Genomic DNA, 23,216 nt, shown 5'->3' on the forward strand with positions numbered 1-23,216 from the left:
TGAGCCCGTTATTCCGTGTCCTGCACTCTGGGAGGATTGAGAAGAGATCCTGGCCCTCCTGCGTGTGACAACTTTTTAAGTACTTGAAGAGTGCTCTCACGTCTCCCCTCCATCTTCTCTTCTCCAGGCTAAACATGCCCAGTTCTTTCAGTCTCTCTTCCCAGGGCTTTGTTTCCAGACCCCTGATCATCCTGGTTGCCCTCCTCTGAACATGCTCCAGCTTCTCTGCATCCTTCTTGAATTGTGGAGCCCAGAATTGTGGAGCCCAGAGCACATGGGGATCTAGGAGGCTCTGCCCACAGACCGGGCCCTCCTACCCGGGTGGCTTGCCCACAGCTGGAGTGGGGCGGGGTGGAGGCAGAAAGTGCTGTAGCTTCCAAAGGGCATGTGGGTTGGTTGGGGGGGGGCAGCAATGGGAGGGAGATGGAGGTTCTGGCCAAGCGCAGAGAATCGCCTTGCAAGGCGGAGAATTCCCTTGAGCCGCAACCCCCGCACCCAGTTGGGGCAAAGGCAGGTGATAGTGGCCAACGGTAGCTACGCTTGGGGTCTCCTCAAGGTAGCAAGGAGGGCAGAGGGGAACTAGGCAAGGCCTTGTTTCCACACCTGTATGTGCTCTGGAAAGCTGCCCCTGCTCTGGTGCTGAAGGCTGCCCTCCAGCCCTGCCCCCCAGCCCTGCCCCCCAGCCCCTTGAGCACGTGGGTCCCTCCAGCGGGGTCTTTGCCTCTTGTTCTCTTCCAGGACTGCCTGGTGCTGGAGAGATGCGAGCAGCCCCACCCCACCTGCACCTTCCAGGATGATTTCCAGGAGTTCGAGATGATTGATGACAACGAAGAGGAGGAGGAGGAAGAGGAGGAGGAGGAGGAGGTGGAAGGGAATGGGTTGGAGGAAGCTCCCCCCTCCCCCTCGGCATCTCCGATACCTTCACCCACCACCGAGGAGACCCAGAAGCATCGCCCCACCACACTCAACCTGACCGTGACGGGCACACAGGTGAGGGCCCCCCTAAAACCTTTCTTCCTGGTGAAGGCCAGAGCGGAGAGAGGCCCCCACCCACGCACTGCTGGGCTCGGTGGCCTTTGACAAGCAGGCTCTGGGAGCATGGGTGGAGGTGGAGCGCAGGGTGACAGAGCACGTGCTTTGCCTGCAGAAGGCCCCCAGTTCGCCCCCCGGCAGCTTCTCCAGGTAGAGGTAGGAAAGGAATCCCTCCTGAAACCCTGGGGAGCCCTTGCTGCTGCCAGTCAGTGTTGACAACATTGACCTTGATAGGCCCAGGTGGGTCTGACTCAGCCGAAGGCAGCTTCCCAGGTTCCAATTGCTTACGTAAAGCACGTTTTTATTTTTCATACTTATAATCCCACTTTTCCAGCATGTGTTCAAAGTGGCTTGTGACAGCCGGGGTCTCAGTGTTGGTAGAGATGACATTTCCTTACAGTCCTATAAAAACAGGAGAAAAAGAACAACTAGAAGAATGCGTGGGCCGGACAGAAAAGTTGCTGTAAGGGAGGGGGGTGGTGTACCAAACTTGTGATCTTCTCAACAACCCTGTGAGGGTGTGTTGACTTTTGCTTCATCGCTGAGAGGCGGAGCGAAGGGGGAAGGGCGGAGGAGGAAGGTGGCCGCGTGCAGTTTCGATCCTGAGGAATGTGCCGAGCGTTCAGACCGGCACTGCCGCCACTTAGCAGGGGAAAAGCTCAGATGCATTTTGCATCGTAAATAAACCATGACGGAGTCTCTCCTTGTCCACGTTAAAAGCTGCATCCGGAGAGCAAAGTCCGCACCAGGATGCATTATGCAGATTGCGGGGGGGGGGGGGGGAGAGGAGGGAGGGAGCCCTCCCTGGCTGCCATAGTGCTGTCGGGCCTCTGGATCGCCGATGGCATTTCCAGAGGCCAATGGAAGGCGCAGAACACAGGTGGCAGCGCTGGCATGTGCCATGCGCACCCCTAAACTTTTCGGAAACCTTTGGCAAGGGCGCAATGTTGGGGCAGGAGGGGCACTTGCAGGATCGGTGCCTCTCTGCCTCGCCAAAGATTGGATAAATAAGGAGGTGGTGCTGAGGAAGGTCCAAAGCTGAGCAGACCAGGAGAGCCAGCGGTGGCACAAGGACCCAAATGCAGCGGGGTGGTGCTCCGGCAGGGCGAGCAGCCCAGGGTTTGCCAAGGAATGTGAGCTCTGCACGGCAGGAACTTATATGGAAGGCAGGAACGCTGGAGGGGCTGGCACTGAGGCAGGCAGGCAGAGCAGAGGGCGGGCGGGCAGGCGGGCGGGCAGGCAGGCAGGCTGGGCATCAGGCCAGGGGGTGCAGGAGAGGCCGGGATGCAGTGCATGCAGGACACAGGCGCCCTCCTGCCTGGGCTTGGGCTTCCTCCTGAACGGCCTGCCCCTCCCTGATCAGCCTGCAGCTTGGATATTCTGGGCTCCCAGTCCTTCAGTGTAGGTGTTCAAGTAGAACTTGAGCGGGGGGGGCGGACTAGATGACCTCTAATATCCCTTCCAGCTCTGTGATTCCAGGCGTGTCTGACCCGGATCCCTTGCAATGTCACAGAAGTTGCTGGAGGGCAACTCTCAGGTCATGCGCCCTCGGCCCCATTTCCTGCCTTCTTTCTGCCCCCCTGCCAACTTTGCTGCCTGTCGATCGCCCTCCTCACATCTTAGTGGTTCTGCTTCTTGTTCATGCATCCCACATAGAATCATAGAACCACAGAATAGCAGAGTTGGAAGGGGCCTCTAAGGCCATGGAGTCCAACCCCCTGCTCAATGCAGGAATCCACCCTAAAGCATCCCTGACAGGTGGTTGTCCAGCTGCCTCTTGAAGGCCTCTAGTGTGGGAGAGCCCACAAGCTCACCAGGCAACTGATTCCATGGTCAGGAAGTTCATACTTCTTCATATGTGGCAGAGGCCATGTCCCTGTGAGGAGAACCTGGAGGCTGTGAGTCTCTAGCCAGCTGAGCAAACTTCCACCAGTACTGTGCGAAGCTTTTGAGGGCAACTTCACGTGTTACGTGTGTGTGCTGCTGCACATATATTCCACAGGGGAGAAACCCGAGTGGATCCTCTTTTATGATGCAGCATTCATTTTGCAGACAGATGTCAAGTTCTTGCCGTGCATCCATCACGCGCCCTGCACCAAGCAGCCCTCTCCCTCCGGTTATGTCTGTCCCAGAGGACAAGAAAACCCATTTTCATTGTGGGTCATTCCAGAGAAGACATTATTGTGTACTGTAATTAGTATCTTCGATCAGGGATTGGGCAGGAGGTAAATCTGGATCTACTGGTAGATATCCGAGTGAGTTATACTAGATCACCAAGGATTTCTGTCTCCCGATAGTTTGTTTATCAATAGCAGCAACGAAACGACCCCCTCCCTGCTCTCAGTTGTGCTGCTGAAATGAAGAAAGCTTCACAGGAGGAGAGGAAGCCAGCAGTGGAATTCTGTGGGGAAGGAAGGGGGGCTCCGCTCGGTCCTGGCGCTCAAACCAAGCACCTGGGTTCAGGGTTCTTTTCATTCCAAGCACGTGTCTTTTGCACCAGCCTCCGGCCGGTGGATCCTAGTAAAAGAAACCCAGTGGGTGCCAGAAGCTTGGCGTCTGCTCACTCCTTTTTAGATGGCAACTTCCCCACATTCCGTGCTGCATTAAGCACACTCACACATCCCCCCCCCCCATACACACACATGGGTGGCAAAGGAGCACCCCTGCCCTGCCACCGGTGAAAGCACTGGGTGTTCCCTCTGGCCTGTCTCCTCGTGGGCTTGTTTGCCCCAAGCACGGTCCTGAGGCTGCCAGGGCTCTGCTGAAATATTCAGGCTGTTTCCCCCCATCTCATGTGTCTGCGTGTGCCGGGCTCTTAATCCCCCTTGGGATTAATGTTTTCCCAACCTTCCCCTGCACTCCACTTAATCTGCCGTGACGTTAACCCTCTGTTGGGGTGGGGGGCGCACATGTTGATTGACAGGGCTTGGGCTGGGCTGGGGCGTCCTCCTGAAGCTCACCCTCCCATCCCAGAGGGCGGGCGGGTTGGAGGGAGGCTGCCGATGGTGCCTTTCTGGGCTGCTTTTCTCTCTGAACAACTGGATTGTTCTCCCGTCCAATCCGCCCCGCACACTCAGGTCCTCTGGGAAGGCTTTACTCCAGTCAGCCACAATTGCATTGAGCAGGGGGCAGGACTCGATGGCCTTGTAGGCCCCTTCCAACTCTGCTATTCTATGATTCTATGATTCTTGGCTGATAACTGTTACCCAGAGGACCTTCTCTTCTGCTGCCCCCAGACTGTGGGAGGGTCTGCCGGAGGAGACTCGTCATCTGAAAGCTCTCTCAGAGTTTAAGACAGCCGTAAAGACTAGTCTCTTCCGGCAGGCCTACCCGGATGAATTTTAAACCTGAGAATTTTAAGATGCTGTGATTGTTATATTAATATTGCATTGGTTTTATATGCTCTTTTAACTAATTTTATGTATTATATTGTGTTTGGTGGTGTTCCCCGCCTCAATCCAGAGGGAGAGGGAGATCATAAATATATTATTATTATTATTATTATTATTATTATTATTATTATTATTATTATTATTATTATTATTTTCCTGATCAGTGGGGGCATGGCACTATTGAATTGCCCTTTGATTAGTCCCTTTCTGTGCCTGTATTTTGTGTAGCGTGCGGGAGGGGATGTTAATTATTAGTTTTCTTTCATTATTTCTGTTCTTTTATAACAAAGTACAATTTGGAAATTAAAAAATAATGAAAGGAAATCAGTAATTAGAGCCCTTCTTCAGGGAAGAAAAGCTGACTGATCAATCAGCAATTAATCATTAATCCCCTTAGCTGTGCTAAACAGGAAGCAATAATAAAAGCAAACACTGAAAAGAGGAAGCTTTTGATTAAAGGTACAAAAGGGCTGAATAGCCTAAATAGTGCTTTGCCTGACTACAGTGAACAATATAATGCTGCAGTTGCAGTTTATTGTAAATAATAATAATAATAATCTAAAATCAGGTCTGAATAAACATGGGAGGGTAATGCCAGAAGGCACGGGGATAGGATGAGTTGTAAATGACTGCATCTGGATTTCTCTGTAAAATGCTTGAACAAACAATGCTAATCCCAGAGAGGAGGGATCCTGCAAAAGCGACTGCTCTCAGCTGGGGGCCAGTTGCCATATCAACTCGCCTTAGCAGATGTCGCAGAAGGATCCCTGAAGTCGTTAGAGACAGTTGCAAGCAAATTCAGAAGTACCCATGAAAAGGTACTGAAAATCAGTGGTGGCTGACAATGGTGAGAAAATTAGGTTAGAATCAAGGCTATTTGAGAGAAGGAGAATTGCAGCCAGGACTCACCCGGCTGCAGCACGGGACAGGGGAGCTGCCTTCTATGACGCTGAACAGATCTGTCCTTCTCTCGCCCTGTATTGCCTACAGAGCATTCTGGGGTGGGTGTGTGTGTCTCTGTGTGTGTGTGTGTGTGTGTGTGTGTGTGTGTGTGTGTGTGTGTGTGTGATTACTGGTTTTCTACCCTGCTTTGGGCTTATTTTATCATGAGACGTGGATAATAAATTCTAGAAAATAAATGCGTAAGCGTAGACTTACACTGATGAGCTGTGAGCTCTCCAGGTTCCCGAACAGAGAAGGCAGTTTCCCAGCCCTTCCTGAAGATGCTGCCTGGCAGCGGCCGGTGCTAAGTACTGAAAAGGCCCATAGGATAAAAAGTTGCACAAATTTGCATATGATAATTATCATATGCAAATATTTATGCATAATTAGAAGTAATTACTATATTTTTACTTTTATAGATGCTAATTAACCTCTTGCTTGCTTTCCAGATAGAGTTGCACAATGCCCCAAATTGTGTTTGCTATGTGCCCACACCTTTCCTTGGTCTTTCAGGCCTAAATCCAATTGGGGAGGACAGAGTGCCTGGGACCAGCAAAGAGCTGTATGGCATTGTAAACATTTATCATAGAATCAAAGAATAGCAGAGTTGGAAGGGGCCTACAAGGCCATTGAGTCCAACCCCCTGCTCAATGCAGGAAGCCACCCTCAAAGCATCCCTGACAGATGGTTGTCCAGCTGCCTCTTGAAGGCCTCTAGGGTGGGAGAGCCCACAACCTCCCTAGGTCACTGGTTCCATTGTCGTACTGCTCTAACAGTCAGGAAGTTTTTCCTGATGTCCAGCCGGAATCTGGCTTCCTTTAACTTGAGCCCGTTATTCTGTGTCCTGCACTCTGGGAGGATCGAGAAGAGATCCTGGCCCTCCTCTGTGTGACAACCTTTTAAGTATTGGAAGAGTGCTCTCGTGTCTCCCCTCAGTCTTCTCTTCTCCAGGCTAAACATGCCCAGTCCTTTCAGTCTCTCTTCAGGATCTCCTTCTGTGTGGCCATAGTTTGGCCCTGCCTTGCTTCTGATGCAACAGCTTGGAACTGTTGGCTTCAGCAGTCTCTGGCTGAGCAACTGTTAGCACTGGCACGGATTTCTGTCAAGCGTTGCTGCAGGTTGAAATACGTCTCCCTTGCTCTGGCCCACTGTTCTTTTCTTTTTGCTCTCCAACAGGACTCGCTGAATAACAACAGCGGCTGCAACCCAGCACCTCCTCTGCCGCGAGCCACCTGGCAAGAGACGCTGCTCCACTCCACGACCACTTCCTCCTCCTCCTCCGCCGCTGCCCCCCATGCTGGTGAGAGACCCTCCGTCCCCATTTTCCCCCAGGGCAGCAAATTCCAGGGTGGGTGGATAAGTGGCAGGGAGTTCCTATGTTCCTGCCTTCAGTCTCTCTCACATCTTTGCTACAGACTTATATTGGGCTTTAAACCACTTTATCTGTGTGATGTTTCCCAAAGGGAACTGTAGTCTGATGAAGCATTGAGACACCTGTTAAAGAGTTCCCTTTCACAGAACTACAGCTCCCAGCATTCCCTGGGAAAAGGGAATATTTGCCAGACCATTAAACTTTTTAAAAAATCTCTTGCCTGCCCAAGGGCCTCTACTTCCCTTGCTCGGCTTCGTCCATTTTCGTCTGCTGCCCCTTACGCCTGGAACGCTCTTCCAGAACATTTGAGAACTACAAGTTCAACCACAGCTTTTAAAGCTCAACTAAAAACTTTTCTTTTTCCTAAAGCTTTTAAAACTTGATGTTGTGCAGACTTCTACTGTTACTTTCTACTGTTAGTTTTTCCCTACCCTGTGCCTGCTTACCCTTCCCTGTACCTGTTGGCATTCTCTTCCCCTCCTTATTGTTTTACTATGATTTTATTAGATTGTAAGCCTATGCGGCAGAGTCTTGCTATTTACTGTTTTACTCTGTACAGCACCATGTACATTGATGGTGCTATATAAATAATAATAATAATAATAATAATAATCTTGGGTGTGTGTGAGTTTTTAGCCTGTGTTCTCCTACAAATTGGGAGTCTTCCCATTCTCTTGCTGCCAGTAGAACCTCTTGGAACACCTTCTTTCTGAGCCTCTGTTCTGAGCTTAATTTGCTTTATTTTGAGAGCTCCCAAAGGTTTTGATTCCATTCTTGCCAGAATCACAAAGTCCAGCTGGAACAGCCTCACAATGATTAAATGATCCTGGACAATTGCAGCAGAAGGCTGAAAATCCCCCCTTGCCTCTCCACGTGCCCAGAGACAGCGGTTCACAGGGCTCTGGTCTCTCCCAATGTTCTGCTGCTCCCTGATGGGGAGGCGGGGCTGGGTCAAGACACACGTGTGGCACTTTTGGGGTGTCAGTAGAGCCAGGCTGATCTCATCCCTTCCTTCAGCTGTCTAGGAACAGGAGAAGGAGGGATTGCACTGGGTAGTGCTTTCAGGAGTTTGGGGGACTTGGGAGGGCAGATTTTCTACCAGGGGGTGGTGATCCCCCTGCCTGAACCGAAAGCTCCCTAGACCTCAGAAGGAAGTCCATACGATGGGGAGCCCATCGTTGCCAGGTCCTGAACAGGGCTGCCTTCCTTTCCCTTGCAGAGCGATCATCTCCCTCGCATCCATGTCTCCAGGATGGGCTCCGCTTGGACACTCAGAACAGCAAGGACCCAGCGCCCGCTCCAGCTCCTTGCAAGCCCTCTCCTTACGGCGCAGAAGGCAACGGACAAGAGTTGCAGGAGGACCGGCCTGCCCTACGAGCTGGGGAGGATTACAACATGAATATCGTCTCTTCTGCGCCCAATTTGCGGCCTGCTTCGGCTGCCTCTGACCCGGCATCCGCTGAGCCACCGCCTGGTGCTCCCAAAGGCACAGAGCCCCAGCCCCCCAACAGCAGCCCCCACAGGTCGCCTGCCACGGAGAGCTACTGTGCCAGGTTTCAGAGGGATGCGGTGGCGTGCAGGGAGAAAGAGAAGGGAGCCGGAAGCCGCCCCGTTTGCTCTGCTGGAGGACAAGCTGGGCGCCCTTCCTCTGTCTCCCCGATTGACCAGGCCAGCAGTCCGCTCTCTGAGGATGAGCCGGCAGAGGGCCACAGAGAGGCGGGATCTGGGGGACGCCACCCTGTGGGGGTCTACGGAAGCCCCACAAGGGCCGCCAGGGGGCTGCTAAGCTCCGATGGAGAGGGCAGCCATGGGAGCCGAGTGCCCAGTGGGCAAGGGCTGCCGTCGGCCTCCTCGGACACCACGTCTCCCTCGTCGGACCCAGGCATCGAGGCCGATCTCACCAGCCGCAACTCCAAGGGCTTCCCGCCGTGCGGCCGGCACGGCGAGGACCTCAGCTCGCCTGGATCCGACTCAGACGTGGAGGGCGAAATCGAAGCCGCCTTTGCTTGCAGCGGCCACCGCCTGGCCAGTCACATGATCTCCAGCATCTCCGAAACGGAGCTGGACCTGAGCAGCGACAGCAGCAGCGGCCGCTCCTCCCACCTCACCAACTCCATCGAGGAGGCCAGCTCCCCGGGCTCCGAGGCCGACCTGGAGGCCGACCTGGAGGCCCAGGGGGTGATGGGCCTGAAGGACGCCCTTCTGCTGGACCCAGGCAAGGAGGAGGAAGAGCTGGAGCTGCCCCCAGAGGAGAGCCTGGTGCGGAGGGAGAGCCTGGCGGCAGCGCTCAAGATGGAGGAGTTCTACGAGGACCCCTCAGCCCCCATTGACCAGACAGACGTGTCCCTCTCGGGCCACCTGGAGCTGGAGATCAACCCTGACCACAGCCTGGAGAGCCTGCGCCGCTCCTTCTACTTGCCGGTGGGGCCGAAGCTGATGCCCGAGGGTGGCGACGATGATGACGACGACGACGAAGGGAACAGCGAATACGATTCGGAGTCCGACTCGGAGTCGGAGCCGGACCTGAGCGAGGACTCTGACTCCCCGTGGCTCCTCAGCAACCTGGTGAACAAGATGATCTCGGAGGGCTCCTATCCCATCAAGTGCGCTGACGAGTGCTTCCCTGCCGCCCACTCCCTTTCAGACACCCTTTCTCCCGCCTCCGACCTGGAGCCGGAGATCCCCAGCGAGGCCCTGACCGACACCCAGCCCTGCTCCCAGCAAAGCATTGAGCTGGTGGACATGGAGACGCTCCGCTGCTCTCTGCAGGGCACCGAGGAGGAGAAGCCCACGGAGGCCAAGCCCAGGGTGGAGGTGGCGCCTCCGGCGGGGGACGTGGGGCCCTACCTGTTCCTGAGCAACTCGACCAACGACACCATCACCCCCGTCTTCCCAGGGCGGCCACGCTCTGGCTGCTGCAACGGCATCACTGCCCCCAAAAGCTTGCCACCCAGGGAGCCCCCCGGCAAGGCTGAGCCCCCCACGGTGCTGGAGGACTGTGTGATTGACAGGGACCTGGACTCGGGCATCTTGGAGGACAATGACATGATTGACGACATCCGGTTAGAGCCCCACGGGGGGCTGGACGTCTCCACCGCCAAGACCAACCGTTGCTTCAGCCTGGCCTATTCCCCCGAGGAGGATGAGGCCCCCTGCCTGGGCAGCCTGAAGGGCTCCCCGTTTTCGGAAGAGCTGCCGCTGCCCCCTCCTTCAGTGGTGCTGGACGACTCCTTGGCCTACGACTCCATCAAGTACACCCTGGTTGTGGATGAGAACACGCAGCTGGAGCTGGTGAGCCTCAAGCGCTGCACCTCGGTGCTGAGTGACGACAGCGAGCTGCTGCGTGCCTGTGACGCCCCCGACCTGGAGGATGTGGCCAGTGACTTTGGGGAGGGTCTGGGGGCAGCGGATGGACGCAGCTCCTCCTCCGAGGACTCCTCCCCCGAGGCCGACCTCCACTTCTCCAAGAAATTCCTCAATGTCTTTGTCAACAGTACGTCGCGCTCCTCCAGTAAGTGCCGCATCTCTTGCCTGGGGTGTGGGGTGTGGGGAGCAAACGGTGCTTTCTGTGACCCATAAGTGGCCATCTAAGAACTTAGAAAGAGCCCTGAGGCTGGATCAGACCCAGGGTCCGTCTAGTCCAGCACTCTGTTCACTCAGGGGCCAACCAGCCATCAGCCAGGGACCAACAAGGCAGGACACGGTGCAACAGCACCCTCCCACCCATGTTCCCCAGCAACTGGGGCACACAGGCTTGCTGCCTTGGATACCGGAGGTTGCACATACCCATCAGGGCTAGTAGCCCTTGATAGCCTTCGCCTCCAGGAATTGATCTAACCCCCTTTTGAAGCCATCCAAATTGGTGGCCGTCACTACATCTTGTGGTAGTGAGTTAAATAATTTAACTATGCTCTGTGTGAAGAAGTCCTTCATAGAATCATAGAATAGCAGAGCTGGAAGGGGCCTACAAGGCCATCGAGTCCAACCCCCTGCTCAATGCAGGGATCCTCCTTAAAGCATCCCTGACAGAGGGTTGTCCAGCTGCCTCTTGGATGACTCTCCTTCTATCTGTCCTGGATCTCCCACCAATCAGCTTCACAGAATGACCCCATTGGTTCCTCGTATTTTGAGAAAGGGAGAAAAATGTCTCCCTATCCACGTTCTCCACACCATGCATGATTTTGTTCACCTCTGTCATGTCTCCCCTCAGCCTCCTTTTTTCCAAGCTAAACAATCCCAGTTGCTGTAATCTTCCCTCGCAGGGGAGATGCTCCAGCCCCTCAATCATTTTAGTTGCCCTTTTCTGCCCTTTCTCCAGCTCTATAATATCCTTTTTTAGGTGTGGTGACCAGAACTGTACACAGTATTCTAAGTGTGGTCACACCATAGGTTTGTATAAGGGCAGTACGATACTGACCCTTTTATTCTCAGTTCCTTTTCTTATAATGTCCATCATGGAGTTTGCCGTCTGTAGAGTAGCCGCACACTGGGTGGACATTTTCATCGCGCTGTCCCACCACAATCCCGTCTGTTGCCCTTCTAACCCCCCCAATGCAGGGATTCTCTTTGTTCCCATCAGCAGGAACCTCCAGAGCCCACCTGTTGCGCTCCGGCCTCTCTGTCCTCATCCTTAGTGGCTGCAGCCAGGGGCGTCCCGCTGTGCACCTGTGATGGGCTCTCTTCCTGCCCCACTGGCCTCCCCCTCGCCCACGGAGATTGGCAACGCAGTCACTGCTGCCAGCCCCTTGCTTTGTGTCACTGGGGATCTGCAACCTTGCAGTGATCTTTTCTCTCCTGCCCCGTCAGGTACAGAGTCCTTTGGTCTGTTCTCTTGCACGGTGAACGGGGAGGAGAGGGAACAGACGCACCGAGCGGTCTTCAGGTGAGTAGGGAGAGCGGGGGTAGCAAGAGCTGACCGGGTGTGACGAATTTGTCCTTGGCGAGGGATTTCCTGAGACGAGAGAGTTCTCAGTATTTAGCTGGCCCTGAGCCAGCAGGTAACACCTCTCATTCAGTTTCCCAAGAAACAAGTGCCACCAGGAAGCCAGGTTTACTGATTTCCGGTAGAGTCGTAGAATCCTAGAATAGCAGAGTTGGAAGGGGCCTCCAAGGCCATGGAGTCCAACCCCCTGCTCAATGCAGGAATCCACCCTAAAGCATCCCTGACAGATGCTTGTCCAGCTGCCTCTTGAAGGCCTCTAGTGTGGGTATAAAGACACAAAGAATTTAACAGGACTCTGAGATCAGGGGGGCCTTTTTATCTTTTACTTTGAAATCTTGAGCAGTTTTTACATTTTTTAAAAAAAAGATAAGACCAATGATATAAGAGCATATATAAAAACATACAAGCTGGTTGCTGCAAGAAAATCACATTTTAAAAATATTTCTAAGAATGGTTTTAGGAGCATGCCTTCATTTTCCAGATTAAAGATTCTTACCTAAATGAAATTTCCGAGCTGAAGCAAAAAGTAGTAGAGACGCTGTTTTGGTCCTGATGAGACTGGTGTTATGTCTTCACTTTCCTTAGCTCTCATATTTATATGCTGTTGTTTTTAATGAGCTGCTTATCTGATTATCTGCAATTTAAAGCTGCCTTTTTAAAGGTCCTCCTCCGGGTGCCTACTCCGAGGGAAGCTCGGAGGACAGCAACAAGAGGGAGGGCCTTTTCTGTGGTGCCCCCCCCCCCCAAATTGTGGAACAGTCTCCCTGACGAGGCCTGCCTGGCGCCGACATTGTTATCTTTCCGGCGCCAGGTCAAGCCTTTTCTCTTCTCCCAGGCATTTAGCAATATGTAATTGGCCTGGGTTTGTTTTTGTATGTTTTTGTGGCTTAAAATTGTACGTTTTTGTGATTTTAAATTTTTGTATATTGTTTTTAAGTGTTTTTGTCCTATGTAAACCACCCAGAGAGCCTCGGCTATGGGGCAGGATACAAATGATAATAATGATAATGATAATAACAACAACAATGGGCAACAACTCAAAGCATCTGTGTTTTTGTGAAGAAGTGGAACAAAGATGTTTATTCACCATAAAAAAGAAAAGGGAAGTGTCAAGGCATAGATGCCAGATGGCTGTCCAGCTGCCTCTTGAAGACCTCTAGGGTGGGAGATCCCACCACCTCCCTAGGTCACTGGTTCCATTGTCGTACTGCTTTAACAGTCAGGAGGTTTTTCCTGATGTCCAGCCGGAATCTGGCTTCCTGTAACTTGAGCCCATTATTCCGTGTCCTGCACGCTGGGAGGATCGAGAAGTGATCCTGGCCCTCCTCTGCATGTCAAGGCATGGGAGGGGGCTGACCCCCGAAGTGAATCAGGGTGAGCCCAGTATGCCACGCAAAAGGGAAGGGGCATGTGGGCTGCAGGGACCGGGCTTTGGCTGTGGTGCCCAGAGGTCCCGTCCCACCAGCCCTTTGGCTTCCCATTGCCCCACCAGGTTCATCCCTCGCCATGAAGATGAGCTGGAGCTTGATGTGGATGACCCGATCCTTGTGGAGCTGGAGGAAGATGACTACTGGTACCGGGGTTACAACATGCGCACCGGGGAGCGCGGGATCTTCCCAGCCTTCTATGCCCATGAGGTAGTGAGCCAGGCAAAGGAAGTGACAGGTATGCCCACGTGTGCTGCTGGATTGGGGTTGGCAGGAAGGAAGCAAGGAAGCAAGCAAAGTCCCAGCCACTTCTGGCCAGATGTTATGCTCATGAGGTCTGCAGGTTCAGACCTCGTCTCAAAACGGGGATCTGCAAACTGAATGCATCAGTCCCTGGTAGAGGGTGCAGGTATTAGGTCACACCTAGCAACGGATTCTGGTACAGAAAAGCAGTGGTGGATCCTCTGTTTTGCAAAACACAAACTCAGACCTGCTCCTCGCCTGGGGAGGAATGCATAGGCCCTGAGTTGGCCCTGAGCAGAATTGCGGAGGGGTGGGACCACCCTTCTGTGAGCGAGGCCTGAGGAGTGGCTTTGCACTGAGGGCTCCCTTCTCTCCAACCGCTAGATAATGCTCACAAATTCATAGAAACATAGAATAGCAGAGTTGGAAAAGGCCATCGAGTCCAACCCCCTGCTCAGTGCAGGAATCCACCCTACAGCATCCCTGACAGGTGTTTGTCCAGCTGCCTCTTGAAGGCCTCTAGTGGGGGAGAGCCCACCACCTCCCTAGGTCACTGATTCCATTGTCATACTGCTCTAACAGTCAGGAAGTTTTTCCTGCTGTCCAGCCGGAATTGGCCCTGGCAATTAGCTTTTTTTACCCAGTGCACAATGTACAGTTATTATCAAGCTTTGGTTTGGGGCGTGGGATCCTGCCCACCTTCCATGCTGGGTGGCCAGTCCAGTCGCCACTGTGCTCAGACATGAGCCCTCCAGTCGCCACCGTGCTCAGACATGAGCCCTCCTGCCAGGTTCCTGCGCATGCTTTTGTTTAAACAATCTTCCTCCTCCTCCTCCAGGTGCCAGAGGGTGGGGCAGGACAACGCCATGACACAGGGACAGATGTTCTCCTGTAATTGTGACTCTCCTGCATCCCTTACAGGCCTGAAGCGGAACCCGTGCTGGATGGAGCGTTTCAATGTTCAGTTCTTGGGCTCTGTGGAGGTTCCTTACCACCAGGGCAACGGCATCTTGTGTGCGGCCATGCAGAAGGTGAGACCTGCGTGTATGTGTGCGTGCGCCAGCCCTCCAGCCACTACTCTACACTGCCTTCCCAGCAACTGTGGGGAACACATCTGGGAGGCTGCCTTCTTGGGATCCTTGTTTTGCCACTAGTCAAGCACTACTGCCCTTGGGCATTTTGAAGCACTCCTGAGACGTGCACAGGCCTTTGGGGCAATTGGGAGGCTGAGGGGGCGTGCCCGGCCAGGATGCTCGTAGCGGAGTAGCCCTTCAGGCTCGGTTCTCTGCCCTTGGCCCTCTCCGCCTGGCCCCAGGTGGCCTTCGGCTAAAGCCTCCATTCCCCCCACCTCCTTGGGTCGCCTGTTCCATGCCCAGACTGCTCTTAGGGCTTGTACAGGTGGGGCCAGGAGTTCTTTGCTTGTGCCGACTCTGATCTCACAATGTCGCCTTGATTTTGCCATATAACCCTGGAAGAGCTCTGTGTGTGTGTGTGTGTGTGTGTTGGTCCCTGACTAGTAAGCACTGCCAGAATCCCTTTCTGAGAAGAGGCCTTTGCCCATAAGCAGGGAGTCTCCCCTCGTGGCCTTCATGGGTGTGGCCCCTCCGTCTTCTAACCAGAGAGCACGGGGCTAAATGCAGGTTCTGCATCTCAGTGCTGTTTGCTGCTATATGTCCTCCTCCTTGCTCTTCCTCGGAAGTCCCCCGCCCCAGATTCTGCTGACCCCGTCCCCTGCCTCTCTCCTTGCAGATTGCTACCACTCGTAAGTTAACGGTGCACCTGCGGCCTCCGGCCACCTGTGACCTGGAGATCAGCCTGCAGGGCATCAAGCTCAACTTGACCGTGAATGAGTACAGCCGGGACGAAGAGGTGAGGGGCTGGAGGTGGGGGCAGGGGGGCAACAGGGTGACAAGGAAGGTCTTTTGGAGTCACATTCCTGTTTGGACAGATTTTCACCATGAGGTTTGGGCAGGTAGTCCAATCCTGTGAGAGGCAGGGCACGACTCCCAGCTGGGTGTGGGCCAGCGGGAGGTCACAAGCGCTCGACTCTGTGTGGCCGTGGACTCGAGACTACGTTTGCTTCCACAGCTGGGAGAATCTGACTCAGGGTCCGCAGGACGTGGTCAAGGGAGCTAGATTCAACCATGGGGCCAGGGAATAGGAGACCGCCCCCACACCCCATTGCCTCCCAGTCTGTGAGCTCTGTCCCAGTTCCTTGAAGGGTGGGGACAGGAGGCAGTCATGGCCCCCATCAGAAGGGTGGGTTGGCCTGAGGCACTTTGTCTTCCATTGCCAAATACCTGCTAGTGACCCCCATTTCTCTGCTCCTCTGACTGCTGCTGCTTTTCTGATCATTGGCTTTTGTAGGCATTGCCAAGCCCACAGAGCCAGGGTGGACATTTTCAGCCTTGGCCCTGCGCAGTCAAATGGGACTGGCTGGCAGGAAGGGCTGCAGGGGCCACGTGCCTCACAGGAACAGGTGGTTGGACACCCATTGGAGTGTCAGACGCCCCAACCTAGGCTACTTGCAGGCGTGGCCTACGGGTCCTACCATAATGCCATCATACCTAGACACTAAGTGGACATCTGGTCAAGCTACCTAAGGAGAGGCTAGGACGGTGTCCTTGCCTGTGGTTTCAGGAGCCATTTATTAGGGGGACGTTGTGGGCAGCAAGTGGGGGGACATCCTGGCACATTCTCTAAACCCCCCCCATCTCTTTCTAGTTTGAGCGCTGCAGCCATTTCTTCCAGATGAAGAACATCTCCTTCTGTGGATGTCATCCCCGCAACAGCTGGTGAGCTGCTTCCTCCATTCCCCCTTCCTTCTCTTGGAAAACTCTTTTCCAGGGAGACACTTCCCCACCCATCAGATTCAGATGAATCTTATGCACATTCCTGATGTTTGTGTCCATCAGTTCCCAACGTTCCGCCGCAGCGTAGCGTGATCCGGAGACAGAACCCAGGGTGGAGTCATGCAGGGGGGATTACGCTTGATTTCCAGTGGGGTGGGGGCGCCAGGGACTCAGAGGAGGCTCGCCTCCCACCCCGCCCCACTGGTGCCCCCTTTGACTGGCTGCCGTGTAAGGACGCCATGGCCATTCCTTACTCTCAGCTCCGCCTGGCTCTCTGGCAAGGACGTCTGTAGGCTCCACCTTTGTGTTTGCAACACCCATTTTTCACATTCGCATGTTACTTTTTGGGATGCATGCCTAAACCTGCAGCGGGTGCATGAGGCGGCCTCCACCTCGATCCCTGTTCCGACAGACGGGGCCAAGGTGGGCGCTGCGGCTGGATGGCCTGAGAGCGGGCTTCCCCAGAGAGCCGCCCCGGCTGCTCCCAGCTCAGCATTGCCTGCCTTCCCTTGCAGCTACTTCGGCTTCATCACCAAGCACCCTGTGCTGAGTCGCTTCGCCTGCCACGTCTTTGTCTCCCAGGAGTCCATGCGGCCCGTTGCGGAATGTGTCGGGTGAGTAATGGAGGGAGGGGGATTGGCGTGGGGGTGGGCAGGCTGCAGCAGAGACCGCGGGTGCGGGAGCGGCCCTACGGATCAGCCTGAGGGTGGCCACCATGCTGCTGGCCGTGCACGCTGCTGGCCATCACCACCGGCAGCCCGGAGCATGGCCATGCATGTGGCAAATGGAATCATCCAGGTCGTTTGCTGGGATCCCAGCCTGGGACCTGGTTTGATACCAGGTGAAGGCAGGTGATGGCTATCTGTCTTGTGGTCACTTAGGGCAGTGAGTTGATAGTTTAAGTTCCGTTCAGAGGGCCATTTTGGCCACGCGTGTGCAGATATGTGACAAGCTGCCACCGGGGCGAGAGGCAGCATTCCAGGGTAATTCGGTAATCGGGAGGCAGTTTTCCCAGACCTGGTGCCCACCTGTTGTTTTAGACGGCAACTCCCATCATCCCTGGCTGTGGCTGATGGGAGTTGTCGTCCAAAGCCTCTGGAGGGCACTAGGTCTGGGAAGGCCGCCCTGTACTCGCTCTGCCACGGTGAGAAAAGGTTTACCGCCAGCTCAAGCGCAGGTGAGGCGCCGGAATGGTCCCGTGCATCCACCCACCGGCCTTTCGCAGCCCCACCGGGGCAGCGTTGCAACGGCGCACCAAGTGGACGTGCGCAAGAAGCCCCCGAGAAGCTGGACGCGCAGCCCTGGGCCTGCCTTCTCCCTCTGGCTTTGCGGACCCTCCTTAAATCGCCCCCCTCCTCCTCCTCCCACCAGGATGCTGACAAGACTGCCTGTTCGGTAGAGCTGCATTCTGGGAGTGAGACAGGCCGATGTCCCCAAGGGTTGAGTCCACATTGGAGGCTCCGGTGCCTCATCTTCCTGCTCGTTCTCTTGATTTCTCTCTTTATTTTACGGCTAAACCAACCTGGATCCAAACAGGTTTCAGAGAGTCCCACAAGAGACACACATTTATACTAACAAATGCAATGCTATCGCTGCAACAGAAACGCTCGACCCACGGCTGGCTGGAGTGGAATTCAAAGGCAAACCAGCCCCTCAAATCTGCCGGCAGCCTCCCTTGGCCTTTGGCCCCAGGTGCCGAAGTGACGCCATCGCAGGGAATGTCTGTGGCCAAGGGGGCGCGGGGGGGGGGCAGCGGGCTCCACTGCTGGGAGGTTGTGCTTTCTTCTGAAAAGGGTGGTGGGGAGGAGGGTGTGCTGCTGGTTGGGGGGGGGGGGGGGCAGAAGGGGCAGGACACTGGCTGGGCAGGAGAGGAAGCACGCCAGGGGGGCTCAGGGGCCTGGCACAGGGCAGCGCCAAGCTCTGGCCCCGTCCTGCTGCCAGGGGGCACAGCGGAGGGCTCTCAGTGGAGCGGGCAGAGGAAGGGGGTGTTCCGTCCTCCCCATGGCTCAGTGGGGCTGCGGGGCTTGCTCGGCCTGCTCTGTGTCTGGACGGCCGCCACGGCCGCCGTTGCTTACCGTGTCCCGTCCCTTCCCTTGCAGCCGCGCCTTTCAGGAATACTACCAAGAGCACCTGGAGTTCGCTTGCCCCACAGAGGACATTTACCTGGAGTAGGAAGCGACCCGCCACGCCTCCTGCTTCCGCGCCCCATCCAGAGACTCTGACCCGGCGCCCCAGGACCCCGTGCTCTGCCAGGCTGGCCACAACCCACGCTGCCACATTTTCACCCCCGCCCTCTGCAGCAGAGGGTCCGGGGCAGGGGCTGGCCACGTGGTTGCCACCTGCCCTTTTGTCTCTTTCTTTCTTTCTTTCTTCTCCCCCCTCCCCACCCCCTCCCCTTGGCCCCCCACCCCACCCCACCCCCTGCAATGTCCAGATTTGGCTGGAGGAGTGACAAGAGTCGAAGCTCCCGTGAGCACGGTGGAGGTGAGGGTGGGAGAAGGGGGCTGAGTGCGGGAGCTGCGGAAGCATGGCGGAGGAACGGTGGAGCAGCCAAGGAGTTGGCGCTCTTCCAGAAAGCCACGGCCTTTGCATGGCGCCCCGTTATGGGCTGGGAGGAAGGCTCGGAGCATGATGGTGAACGTCTGTCTGGCCCCCTCCCTTGAAATGGGTGCCGGGGGAGGGGGAGGAAGCCCACCCCCACCGGCTGCCAGGCACCCCCAGCGCCATTCCCTGCTCCTTGGGAGGGGCAAGGCCCCACTGCCTCCTCCTGGGCCAGGGCAGCCCTGCTCACCTCCCTGCTTGCTGGCTTCCTTGCCTGGGCTCCACGCTCGCCATGTGGGTTGCCCACCGGCAGTGGTGGGGTGGATGCGGGCACGCCTCAGCCGCTCCCACAGTGCCATGGGAACTCACCCCACCCCTCCCCTCCCTTTGCATCTCTTTCTGCTCCACTCACCCTGCTAGGGACATAGGAGCTGGACAGGGGGGAATGTCCAAGGTGGGAGCCTGCATGCTGCATGGGGGCTGGCGGCCCGAAGGGCCCGTGTACGGGCAGTCTTGCTGGAGGGCTGGCAGATGGGGGACCCGGTCCTCCTGTCTTCGAAGGACTCTTCAGAGCAAGGCCTCCTTCAGGATCTGGCCCTGCTGCGGTGGGTACGTTGCAGGCCTACGACTGTGGGTCAATCCATTCTCTTAGCCCAGAGTGTGCGACGGCAGCCATGGGAACCCGCCGCGTTTCTCTCTCTGGGCGTGTCAAGAGCGTATCCGGAGGCACTGGTCTGGCTCAGGCTCCCCTCTTCTCTCTGTTGGCCACCCGCCCCCACCCCCCACTCCCTGCCACGGCTCCCGTCCCCCCTCCCCCCGTGCCTGGTGACCTCCTTTGCTTGCCAGCCCTGCCTGTCTCCACTCAGTACTAGCTGACCGACTAGCGCTCACCGCTGTCCGTATATGTAACGATATTTATCTGTAACTTTAGCCAAGCGGAGCAGTGACGGCCTGGACAGGCCCTGGTCTGAGGTCCTCCCTCCTCACTGCCTTGTCATGGAGTTGGTCTTTCAATAAAATGTACGCTTGGTGTCACCAGGTGGCCTTGCTTATGTGCTCTGTCCGTGAGCCTTCACGCGGGGTGGATGGGGCCTGCAGTTGGAATCATAGAATAGCAGAGTTGGAAGGGGCCTCCAAGGCCATCGAGTCCAACCCCCTGCTCAATGCAGGAATCCACCCAAAAGCATTCCTGACAGATGGTTGTCCAGCTGCCTCTTGAAGGCCTCTAGTGTGGAGAGCCCACAACCTCCCTAGGTAACTGGTTCCATTGTCATACTGCTCTAACTGTCAGGATGTCCAGCCCGAATCTGACTTCCTGTAACTTCAGCCTGTTATTCCGTGTCCTGCAGCCTTCGAAAGCCTGCAGAGGTGCAGGGTGCCTTTGGTGGCGGCCCTTCGTGTTGCAAGGAGCAGGCGGGACAGTCTCCCTTGGGGTCCGGCAGGATTCCGTACAGCTGCCCCCAGGAAGCCCTAACCCTGGGCTAACACTGGCAGACTGGGCAAGAAGGTGGACTTGGCATTGGCTGTTCAAGACCTGTTGCTGCTGCCCCAACCAGGATTCCCTGCAGGGTCCCCACGCCTCTTGCACTCAATTCAAGGCAAACGGCTATGGATCTGGCCCCAGCATTGCAAGGGGGTTGGGGTGTGTGTGCACTTCTATATTTTGTTACATGTACCCCAGTTTGCCGAGTGGGGAGAGGTGTCAAGGGTGCAGCCCTTAATCCAGGTTACTGGAGTGTTAGTGTAATATTTGCGTTTAGCGTTTATATACAAACTAGCAGTTATTCCCAGCGTTGTCCAGGTCCCATAAGAACCGTACTTTGAAAAACTCTGTAAGAGTTAATAATGTAAAAGTTGGTAGGAGTCCTTTGTGGGGGGGGGGGGTTAGCCTAGTAAATTTTATTGTGTTAATAAAAGGAAAAATGGGTAAATAATAAAGGAAAATTAATTTACAGCTTCTTTATAAACCACATTTTTAGTTTTACCTGTTGGTGCTGAAATATACAAAACTTTTTTCGCTTGCTCTTGAGCAGGTGATGTAGAGCCGCCCAAGGGAAAACCAAGGGCTTCAGCAGCCATTTCACAAGGGCCATTTCCTGCACAGCCCTTGGCGTCCCCTGAAAAATGGCCTACAACTCCCAGCATGCCTTGGTTGGCAGGGCAGACTTACCAGGCTCTGGGGACAATGGGACACTCATGGCCACAATGGGACACTCGTGGCCTCGTCGCCGCTTAACTTGGGGATTAATTTTGTGAGCTGCCCAGAGAGCTTCAGTTATTGGGCAGTTGTCCGGGAAAGCTGCCAAAGGCCAACAAGAAACAGGTAATTAAGAAGAAAGAGATAATACTCGAAGTCACAGGCAGAGTTCAGTCTCTTCTGAAGCAGCCAGATGCAAGCAAGGAGATGCACAAAGAAGAGTCCCGGTCACAGTGCTAATAGTCAAGGCTTACAGCAGGCAGCGTGGTCAAGAGCAGGTCCGTGGTCAAACAGGATTCTAGGCAACAAGGACGAAAAGTCACAGGCAACAAACACCAGAGCTTTTGCCAGGGTAATCCGTTAACCTCTGACAAAGTCTCCCCAGCTCCCTGAGGCATATATATACCAGTCACTGCGGCCCCCAGGTGCTCCTTGATTGCTTGGCGTTTCAGAGAAAGCCTCTGGGAGCGGCGTCCGACTGGCTTCCTTTTCCACCCTATGCTGGCTGAAAGTCGGAACGGGTACGGTTGGTTCTTCCCCCTCTTGGTTATCTAAGTTGGCAGGACTCCCTGCTGACCTAGATGCTGATACACTTGTGCTCGGCTCTTCCTCCTCTTGGCTCCCTAGGTCGGCGGGACCCCCTGCTGGCACAGGTTCCACACCCCCCCTTGAGCTGGACTCTTCAGCAACGGGTCTGGGTTCCTCCATGTCCTCATCCCCTGACTCCATACCTACGCAGGGTATGACAGCGGTATAGAAATGCGATAAATAAATAAATAAATAAATAATAAACTCAACGAAATGTGCATGATATGCTGACAACCACTCATCTGCTTCAGCTGAGTTCAGCTCTCCCCCATTAAGGGTGTTGGGGCATTTTCAGTTTCATTCTCTCTATTTATTCGTTCCATTTCACTCTGAGATATATTTATATATTTCAATGACATAAGAACATAAGAAGAGCCCTGCAGGATCAGACCAAGGGCCCATCCAGTCCAGCACTCGGTTCACACAGGGGCCAACCAGCTGTCGGCCAGGGACCAACAAGGCAGGACACGGTGCAACCGCACCCTCCCACCCATGTTCCCCAGCAACTGGGGCACACAGGCTTACTGCCTCAGATACTGTAGGCAGCACACAACCATTGATCGCCTTCTCCAGGAACTGACCCACCCCCCTTTTCAAGCCATCCAAATTGGCGGCCATCACTGTATCTTGTGGTAGCAAATTCCATAGTTTAACTCTGCACTGTGTGAAGAAGTCCTTCCTTTTGTCCGTCCTGATCAGCTTTTGTCTGCCAATCAGCTTCATATGATGACCACATGAAACTTATTGGCGGGAGATTCAGGACAGAAAATAAGTCTCCCTCTCCACATTCTCCACACCATGCATAAGGTCTCCCCTTAGTCTCCTTTCCCTCCCAACCTTAAACAATCCTACCTGATGTAACCTTCCCTCATAGGGGAGATGCACTTCCCCCCTGTTTATTTTAGTTGCCCCTTTCTGCACTTTTTCCAGCTCTACAATATATATTTTTAGATCTGGTGACCAGAACTGTACACGGTATTCTAAGTGTGGTCACACCATAGATTCCTTTTGGACCCCAGTACTTACTTCCATCCATTGGAAGAATTGACCATTTATTCCTACTCTCTGCTTTCTGTTCTTTAACTAGTTACTGATCCATAAGAGGACATCACCTCTTATTCCATGGTTTCTAAATTTGCTCAGGAGTCTTTGGTGAAAGACTTTGTCAAAAGCCTTTCAGAAGTCCAAGTTGATGATCTCCACCAGACCACCCCTGTCTGAATGTTATTGATGCTCTCAAAGAACTCTAAAATATTAGTGAGACTGGCTTTACCTGCACGGAAGCCGTATTGATTCTTTTTCAGCAAGACTTGTCCTTCTACATCAGCCTTCCTCAACCTGGGGTGCTCCAGATGTGTTGGACTACAACTCCCAGCTGGCTGGGGCATTCTGGGAGATGCAGTCCAACACATCTGAAGCACCCCAGGTTGAGGAAGGCTGTACTAATTTTGTCTTTAATAATGCTTTCAGCCAGTTTGCCCAGAGCAGAAGTTAAGATAACCCACCTGTAATTTCCCAGATCACCCCTGGACCCTTTTTTAAAACTGGTGTTCCATTGGCCATCTTGGTACAGAGGCTGAGCTTAGGGACATGATGCATATTTTGGTTAGAAGATCAGCAATTTCATATTTGAGTTCTTTGAGAACTCCAGGACAGATATCACCTGGGCCTGGTGATTTATTTGCTTT

At 54.6% G+C, this 23,216-nt stretch overlaps 1 protein-coding gene across 1 annotated transcript in view; it reads left to right on the top strand.

Moving 5' to 3' along the window:
- The window catches only part of MAPK8IP2 (mitogen-activated protein kinase 8 interacting protein 2), a 39,121-nt gene extending 20,611 nt beyond the window's left edge, over nt 1–18,510 (top strand). Inside the window, exons 3-12 of the mRNA XM_063134445.1 lie at nt 739–990; nt 6,543–6,666; nt 7,958–10,249; nt 11,545–11,620; nt 13,173–13,345; nt 14,272–14,381; nt 15,100–15,219; nt 16,075–16,145; nt 16,718–16,816; nt 18,302–18,510. Coding sequence (XP_062990515.1) covers nt 739–990; nt 6,543–6,666; nt 7,958–10,249; nt 11,545–11,620; nt 13,173–13,345; nt 14,272–14,381; nt 15,100–15,219; nt 16,075–16,145; nt 16,718–16,816; nt 18,302–18,374 — 3,390 coding nt within the window. The 3' untranslated portion in view covers nt 18,375–18,510. The remainder of the gene's footprint in view (nt 1–738; nt 991–6,542; nt 6,667–7,957; nt 10,250–11,544; nt 11,621–13,172; nt 13,346–14,271; nt 14,382–15,099; nt 15,220–16,074; nt 16,146–16,717; nt 16,817–18,301) is intronic.
- The last annotated feature ends 4,706 nt before the right edge of the window (nt 18,511–23,216 follow it).

Source organism: Elgaria multicarinata, chromosome 9 (assembly GCF_023053635.1).
Source record: "Elgaria multicarinata webbii isolate HBS135686 ecotype San Diego chromosome 9, rElgMul1.1.pri, whole genome shotgun sequence".
NCBI classification, from domain to species: domain Eukaryota; kingdom Metazoa; phylum Chordata; class Lepidosauria; order Squamata; family Anguidae; genus Elgaria; species Elgaria multicarinata.